At 51.1% G+C, this 8,379-nt stretch overlaps 4 protein-coding genes across 4 annotated transcripts; 2 read left to right on the top strand and 2 right to left on the bottom strand.

Annotated features, from left to right (window-relative positions):
• Positions 1 to 879: 879 nt before the first annotated feature.
• Positions 880 to 2,737, top strand: COCVIDRAFT_96013 (hypothetical protein; the record flags this gene model as incomplete). The annotated part of the gene is made up of 3 exons (XM_014702421.1): positions 880 to 1,146; positions 1,195 to 2,623; positions 2,682 to 2,737. The coding sequence occupies 3 exons, from the start codon at positions 880 to 882 to the stop codon at positions 2,735 to 2,737; spliced, it is 1,752 nt and encodes a 583-aa protein (XP_014557907.1).
• Positions 2,738 to 3,565: 828 nt separating this feature from the next.
• Positions 3,566 to 4,892, top strand: COCVIDRAFT_15027 (glycosyltransferase family 2 protein; the record flags this gene model as incomplete). Its single annotated transcript, XM_014702318.1, has 2 exons — positions 3,566 to 3,712; positions 3,786 to 4,892. The coding sequence occupies 2 exons, from the start codon at positions 3,566 to 3,568 to the stop codon at positions 4,890 to 4,892; spliced, it is 1,254 nt and encodes a 417-aa protein (XP_014557804.1).
• Positions 4,893 to 4,993: 101 nt separating this feature from the next.
• Positions 4,994 to 6,350, bottom strand: COCVIDRAFT_96114 (hypothetical protein; the record flags this gene model as incomplete). The annotated part of the gene is made up of 2 exons (XM_014702420.1): positions 4,994 to 6,152; positions 6,199 to 6,350. The coding sequence occupies 2 exons, from the start codon at positions 6,348 to 6,350 to the stop codon at positions 4,994 to 4,996; spliced, it is 1,311 nt and encodes a 436-aa protein (XP_014557906.1).
• Positions 6,351 to 6,639: 289 nt separating this feature from the next.
• On the bottom strand, positions 6,640 to 8,088 carry COCVIDRAFT_96137 (hypothetical protein; the record flags this gene model as incomplete). Its single annotated transcript, XM_014702419.1, has 1 exon — positions 6,640 to 8,088. One exon carries the CDS (start codon positions 8,086 to 8,088, stop codon positions 6,640 to 6,642), a length of 1,449 nt encoding a protein of 482 aa, XP_014557905.1.
• Positions 8,089 to 8,379: the final 291 nt, after the last annotated feature.

The following is an 8,379-nucleotide window of genomic DNA, read 5'->3' as shown; positions in this document are numbered from 1 at the left end:
CGAGATGGCCATCTCTCTCACGCGTCCAGATCGCAAACTCATCCACACAACAGTATTTTCGGTCCGTTGCGATATACAGTCAGTCGCTAGCGATTCGCTACTGCATACAGTTGGTCTGGTGCTATACAGTTGCTAGCGATTGTGTTCTTGTTACACTTGCACTCTTTTGATGTTGTCGGCGTTTGTTCTCGGTCGATCGCTCTTCTCCCCCTGTCATGCACCCAACCAACCTTCTCTATCAAGATAAGACGAGACACAAGCTCACAATATATTCACTTTGAACTTCGAACCCCCATCACCCAAATGGAGACGGGATAACATTAAACTCCGATGCCGATGGTTATCAGGAGTAGTCCGCGGACTTGACCCGCAAGTATGCTAGTGGGGGTGGGAACTGGAGGCGCACGAAACATGGCAACGTCATGACGAGTATTTACAGCGAATCCTCCACAGTCTCGCCCTTGCACGCCATCCTCGAAGCGAGCGCTAGTGGACGTAATGTCACGGACAAGATATCGACATTCCCCCCCACTGTGCTTTCCCATCGTCCTTTGTTCCCCGTAACGCGACCCGCTCTGGGCTGTACGTGAGGCGTTCTATTCTTGGTAAGCTGCACTGCGCATTGTACCGACGCCGAAGGGCGAAGGGCGAAGACCACTGCGCCCAGTTGCTTTTTGCGCTACTCGACCGCGTCATGTCTTTTTCAATTCCGCCTATCGTACCATGGACAACAGGGAGCTAACAGGAGAAGCAGTTGAGCTCCAGCAATGCACACGCCGTCGTAACCCAAATACCGCCCCGCAACAATACCCCGGATCCCCACCACAAGCGGACTCGACGTCTGGACCAGAACAGTTTGAACACGACAGTCTGTTCGATATGGCTGCGACTACGGACTCTCCATTTGTCGAGGATGTCGATATCGAGCGTGAGCTTGAAGCCCGCCTGAGGGGTTTGAGCCAGTCGCATAAGTCAGGGGCAACTTCGCCCAGCCCCGATAGCGACAACGAAGACGCACCCCTCCTACGCGCCTCTGGAGACGACGACTATGGAAGTGCTCATGGCGACGACCACAACAACAACAGCGAGGAGGAATGGGCTGGAGACGCAGACTTTCGAGGCCTTCCCTGGTGGAAGCGACCTTCGGTAGGCGCATCAAAACTCGTGCGTCACGACGATGGCTGACAGGCACAGATTTACTGGCTCCTCCCTCCGTTCCTGCTCTTCACCACAGCATTCGGCGGCATCATCGTACCTAAGATCAACCTTATCATGGACCTGGTTTGTGAGGATTACTACGCCACGTTGCAGACCGATCCGATATCCTCACCCATGGACCCCGGCCGAGACCGCTGCCAGAACGATGTTGTTTCATCGCGCTCCTCGCTCTTCCTTCTATATGCCAGCTTATGCTCTGGCCTGCTATCCGCCGTCATCAGCCCCAAGATTGGCGCCCTTTCCGACCGATATGGACGTAAGAAGTTTATGATTGCCAACACGTGCGGCACCCTCCTTGGCGAAATCATCACCATTCTCGCAGCAAAGTTCCCGGAAACCGTACATGTCAACTGGATCCTGGTTGGATATTGTTTGGAAGGCATATCTGGATCTTTCATTGTTGGCATGGCTTGCGCGCATTCATATGCATCCGACGTGGTTGCGCCCCAGAAGCGAAACGTAGCTTTCTCATACTTTCACGCATGTCTGTTTGGTGGTATTGCTATCGGACCTGTTCTTGCCGGGTACATTATCAATGCTCGGGAGAAGGTTGTGGGCAAGACTGAAGCTGTGCTTCTTATCTTCTACATGGCCTTGGGCGCGCATCTGTTCTTCATTGCTTTCCTTGCCTTTTTGGTCCCCGAGTCGCTTAGCAAAGCACGACAGGAGGCTGCTCGCGAGAAATACCAGGAGGAGATTGAACGACACGAACCAGCAGCCGATTGGATCAACCAGTTGCGTTCTGTCAACCTCTTCGGCCCTCTCAAGATTCTCTGGCCTACCGGTCCTGGCACTTCATCTGCCGTGCGCTGGAACCTGGTTCTGCTCGCTGCCACAGATACCATCATGTTCGGCGTCGCAATGGGTGCCATGAGCGTCGTGCTCGTCTACACCCGTCGCCAATTCGACTGGCACGAATTCGAATCCGGGCGCTTCACAACCATCGTTAACAGCTGCCGCGTCTTCTCTCTCCTTGTCATCCTACCCGTCCTCACCCGCATTTTCCGCGGCAAAAACGGCGCTGCTCGCACCCGTAGCTCTGGCTCCGACCTCTTTGATCTCTCCATCATCCGCGCTGCTATCTTCTTTGATATGATGGGATATCTAGGTTTCGCAGTTGTACGCAAGGGCGAGCTATTTGCGCTTTCTGGTGCTCTGGCTTCCATCGGTGGTATCGGATCGCCTTCGCTGGGTGCAGCCTTGACGAAACATGTGCCGCAGGATCAAGTCGGTCAGTTGCTTGGTGCTACGGGCTTGCTTCATGCTGTTGCGCGTGTAATGGGGCCTACTATCTTCAACGGTATATACAGTGCTACTGTTGCAACGTATAGACAGACAGTGTTTGTGTCGCTTGCGGCTACGTTTGGGCTTGCGTTCATGTGTAGTTGGTTTATTCGTCCGCATGGTAAGTTACTAGTTTGACTGTCCTGGGATTGATTGAGTGGATGCTAACTGGCTTCTAGTATATATCGGCGAGGAGAAGGGGCGCGATGAGAGGGTTGAAGAACCAGAGATCTAGTCCTTTTCTTCGTCACTGCGGTATTCCTTCTTGCGAACCACTTTTCTCTTTGGCACTTAGAATGTACCTGGACCCATATGTCCCCTTTTTTCTTTTTTCTTTTTTCTTTTTCACGTGCTACAAATATTGCTGCTTCATTTACAATAGGAAAGATGATATGGCAGAGCAATGTCTGTTTTTTTTGTAGATCTGGGTACATGTATACCTTTTTGAGCATTTCGGTGGCATTCCGCGCATTCTGGGTACTAAGATTTCGGTACTGGATGTACATCTAACGCTAGGTTGGACTAGATTTTGTGCCATCAATCCAACAGATGACTGAGTAAGGTCCCGTTAGATATATGCCGACTTTGTCGTTCCTGTAATTTGAATCGTTTCCAACAGCCATCGCTCCTGGAGCTAATTTAAAGCATGACCATGCTAATATTAAATCCCATGTTTAGACCCTAGATGCTGGAAAACATGCCAGCGTAAAGACGAAACTCGCGACTAGAGCTTACCTAAGGAAAGCGGTCCTCGGCCCGCTAACCAGACTCACGGGCTTATTATCTACGTCAGCTTCCACGTTGCATCTTCTCGTGCCAATTGGCTGGCGCGCAACCCGCAATTGGCATCTTCCCTTCCCTACTCGCATTGCTGAACCCTTGAAATAACAGTCGTCCACCCATATGCCGCACGTTTAAGAGCCATATTTGCTTTTTCTTTTCTGTGTTCGTCACTCAATGTCCTCGGCTTTTCGGTAACGCGCGCGACCCTTGTACAGCCCTCGTGAGGGCGCGCATTTCCCCCAAATCCCCCAATCTCTCTCCCCGCTTTCCAAAAACAACCATGTCGAAAGAGAACCGCGCTTTTGATACGGATTCGTTTGGTATTGGATATGGCTTCGAATCGTATCCTAGGCAGGCTGTTGAAATGCCGCCGACGTGGGTGCTTTGTGTCGGGCTGGGCTTCTTGATAGGTGCACTTGGTTTCTGGGTAAGATATACACACGCGCATTGGTATGGAATGTGAAGTACAGGTTACTGACTTGGTGTTCTATGGTGAATAGGTTTACGTAGCACTAAATCTACTTGCGCCAACTCCACGTCCACCACGCCGGTCTGAGAAACAATACATCACGATACTGCCTGACGGGGCGCGAAGCGATCCTAAGGAATTGCCGTGTTGGCTGGACAAATGGGCCGCCGAGAAGGAAGCAGCGAAAAGAAAAGCAGCAAAAGAGCCCGGGAGCAAGGCTGTCATTCCACCACAGATGCCGATTGAAGAGGCCGAACTATTCATGAGTGTCGTGGTACCCGCCTACAACGAAGAAGACCGTCTAGAAGGCATGCTCGAAGAAGCCGTCCAATTCCTCGAGAGCGAATACGGTGACGCGCACGCCGGCGAAAAAGGCAGCAAAGCCCAAAAAGGCTGGGAAATCCTCATCGTCAGCGACGGAAGCAAAGACAAAACCGTAGACGTAGCCCTCAACTTCGCAAAAGAACACCAACTCAGCCAGCACCCCAAACCCAAACCCGGACCTTGGTCCTCTGACAATGCAAAAGCAACGACTCAGCACTCCACCCACATCCCCCACGGCAGCATCCGCGTCATCTCCCTCGAGCAAAACAGAGGCAAAGGCGGCGCCGTAACCCACGGCATGCGCCACGTCCGCGGCCGCTACATCGTCTTCGCCGACGCCGACGGCGCAAGCCGCTTCTCTGACCTCGGCGCCCTCGTCCAAGGTTGCCAGACAATAGAAGACAAGCACGGCCGCGGCGTAGCAATCGGATCCCGTGCTCACCTCGTCGGCAGCGAAGCCGTCGTCAAGCGCTCCAAACTCCGCAATTTCCTCATGCACGCCTTCCATCTCTTGCTACGCATCATGACCCCGCCGGCTACCGCCCGCATTCGCGATACACAGTGTGGATTCAAACTCTTTTCGCGGCCCGCGCTGCCGTATATTATCCCTTACATGCATTCTGAAGGCTGGATTTTCGATGTCGAAATGCTCATGTTGGCTGAGAGTGCCGATATTGCTATGATTGAAGTGGCAATTGGGTGGAAGGAGGTCATGGGGAGTAAACTGAATGTTGTGTGGGATAGTTTGGGCATGGCGTGGGGTCTTGCGCTGCTGAGGGCGTGTTGGATAGCGGGGATTTATCGGAGAGATTAAGAAACGTACATAGAACTTGGTCTTTCGAAAAATAAGAAATACATATTCTTTTTTTGTTACTTGTTGATAATGTACATGATGGGTTTGATATGTGAGGTTGCTCATTCAAACTTTGCTATCCATCCGTCGCCCACCCTCTCCCCTTTTGCGTCTACTCCGCCCCAGAATACGACACTATTACCTCCTTTCAATACGTCTGCGCCGAAGAAAGCTCGTGGACCGGGATGCAGCCTTCCATCCTCGTCTAGTTGCTTGTCCGACGGAAGCTGCACCACTGCTTCTGCCCATGAGAGATGGCCAGTCTCAGCACCTACAGCGGACCTGATAGCATCCTTGAGTTTCGCAGGGTTAATTGCGTTTTTGAGTGTCATAGATGCCTTTGGCTCCAAGTCGCTCGACGGAATCTGGAGTGCCCACGTATCGCTGAACTGCGTCACTTGGCCCGCATCTTTTGGATCCTCTGGGTCTATAGCACGAGTTTCTAAATCAGAGTCACCCCGAACCCCAAAGAGATAAACGAGGTAATTACGGCCCCAACCAGTTGTGACAGGAAGTAGAGCGCCATCGTGTCTTGCTCGGGGTCCAGGGGCGAGAGGATTAGTTGGGAAGGTAAAGGACTCCCATTTCTTTTCTTCGCTTGGAGAGTTGATACTGATGTGATGGAGCTGGCTGCTCATCGGGTCGTTACCAGATATCAACCATAGCTGTCCGTTTGCCAGCGATGCGTTTGATGTCGCTATCGGTGCGGTAGGGAGCTGTGTCCAGTAACGGGCCGCAATGTCGAACTGCCAGAGATCTGATGCGTGATCGCCTGAGCCATCGACTCCACCAAAGAGTAATACGTGCTGATCGTTTGCGAATAATTGCGCATTCCGACGTGGTCCTGGGCCAATGGCACCGGTATCGACATCTCCCTTGGAGGGTTCGAGGAGATCCCAGGTCTTCCTTTCAGTACTGAAAAACCATAGGGAAGACCTTTCATCGGTCAGAGTTTTATTTAAATCACTGCCGCCATAGACAGCAATGTTTCCATGGAAAGCACAAGCTGCGTGGTTGGATCTTGCCGGGGGCGTCTGTTGGTTCTCAGACGTTGGCAACGCAGGAATCATACTGTAATCCATTTCTGGTTTCCCAGACCGCTCAAGAGTAATCACATGGACATCGTTACTCGCAAGAACATTGCTTGCAGTGTCGCCACCGAAGATGTAGGCTTTGTTGCCAATCACTGTAACTGTGTGGTTGGAGCGGGCCAAGGAGCGCCTGTAGGTCAGTCTGACTGTGTGAAATGAGTGGTCGAAGTACATACGCTGATGGGTCTCCAGCGGCTGTAGCTATGCGCGTAAATGTTACCTTGAGAGGTAGTGTTGGCTTGGATACAAGATAGGCTGCGTAGCCTGCTTCTGCTGTATGCTCGACGACTTCGGCTGCTACCCACGCGCCTGCTGCTACTTCGGCCATTGTGCTTTTCAGATTACACGGTGCTGTAGAGTCAAGTATGGAAAATTGAAACGGTGAATTCAGCGTCAAAGGCAAGGGATGGTGACGCGGTGGAAGGCGTTGAGATACAAGGACTAATGCAGGTACGCGATGGGCATGACGTCAATAGCCCCATGGTAGGTGCATTTGTGGTCTTTGGACACGCGAACAGCTAGTCTATATTAGAATATAGAAACATTGGTATTTTTTCACATTATTTAATAGTTGGAAAGGTCAAGAATAAGTAGCTGAACGAGCCCCGATAATACGCTCAGTATCTGTGAGTATGGTCGATCCAGACAGGAGTGTCACTGCCTAGAGGTTTAGGCATAGTCTCCCAACCAACTTCGACGTTCTCAATTTTCGCAGAGTGTCTGACGGCTCTCAGTATACCAAAGGCTGTCTCTCTAGATTCCGAATATCCTTCGACATCTTGCGAGTTTTTAAAGTCTTTGCGATCAAATCCGCTCTTGCCTTCATACCGCCCCAAAGACCGTAGATACTTCATGACACCGGCCAATGATACCTTCACTTCATATATATCTCCTTCAGTAGCACGCTTATATAGTGCTGTCATAACACCAGAGGCCAGGAGGTATCCCGCGCCGTGGTCCAAAGCTTGACAGGGTAGCACATGTGCGGGCTCACCATCACCATACCTTTGTGCTTCTGCAACGTTGATACCAGAGCAAGTTTGGACCAACGAATCAAAACCGCGATTCTGGCTCCAGAGGCCATGAGGACCATAAGCATCTAGGCTGGCTACAATCAGGTTGGGATTTGTTTTGTGAAGTTCCTTTGCAGAGAGTCCCTTTGAGGCAAAACTCCCAGGACGATAGCTCTGGATGAAAATATCAGCTGTGGAAAGCAGATCCAAGAGCTTTGCTTTGTCTTCGCTCTTCTCTATGTCGAGCTGTACTGTACGTTTTCCACGCGATAGATCAATATCGAGACCTGGAAGAGCAGGTAAAGACGGCGATGTGATCCAGATTACGTCCGCCCCGTGTGCGGCTAGTGTCTTGCCTGCAACAGGCGCAGCTATGACTCGGCTCATCTCAACCACACGAATGCCTCGTAGACATTTGTTGTCTTCAAATACGGATGGGACTGGTGGCATATAAGGCGTGATATGAGAGGCCTTCATCATCAGGATCGGAAAGTCCGCAATAGCTTGGGCTTGTGGTAGTGCATCCCATTCTTCAAAGGATCGCAGTGCAGCGATGACAGCTCCTCGCCGGAAAGCTTCATCTTCTAATTGGACAGCCTTCCATTTCGTGACCTCTTTTCCAACATCATCTTTGGAAGAATCAAGACTTAGTCCTAGGATCTGCAATGCGTTCCGCCGTGTATTTGGAAATGAGTCATGTATTCTTACATATCCGTCGGAAGCTTTGTGTAATCCACCAATCGTGCCCCACGGCGGAGATGCATTTTTTCCATCAAGTGTGTACAGTCTTTCGGACTTGAACTCAACACATGCATGCTCAGCTGGGACAGTCACGTGTGGTATCTTGTTTGCATGTCGGGCGGACCAGTAGAGAGCTGCTGCGAGTGCAGATACGGCGATGGTTGACTGTGCGAGGATATCTACTTTGAAAGAAGACGGAAGACATTCGGCATCAACCGGCAGTTCAAGTGATTCTAAAGCATTCTCGGGTAGACCAAGCTGTTGCCAAATGTACGCAACCGAGTCATGGACGGAGAATGCTGAACGATCCATTTGCACTGGTTTAGGATGGAGTATAAAAAAAGCGATGATAGAGAGGCTGCGAGAACCGAAGCAATTGGGCAACGCCTGGATATATCTTTACCGAGATAAGTTTGGAAGCCAGAACGTACATAGGAGGAGTCATTTAAGAGTCACCGTGTTCCATGTGACAATGAACATCACCGGGTTGCCGAGTATCGTTATGTAAGCAACCAGTAGTGTGTCTGTTCCGATTCCCAGCAACGACGGGAATAAGGTGCCGATCGAAGCGGCTAATTTTAGGAGTAAAACATACACTCCAGT

The sequence above is a fragment of the Bipolaris victoriae genome, assembly GCF_000527765.1.
Source record: "Bipolaris victoriae FI3 unplaced genomic scaffold scaffold_31, whole genome shotgun sequence".
In the NCBI taxonomy this organism is placed as follows: Eukaryota; Fungi; Ascomycota; class Dothideomycetes; order Pleosporales; family Pleosporaceae; genus Bipolaris; species Bipolaris victoriae.
Note: the sequence above shows the minus strand (reverse complement) of the source record. Positions and strands in the feature narration are given on the sequence as shown.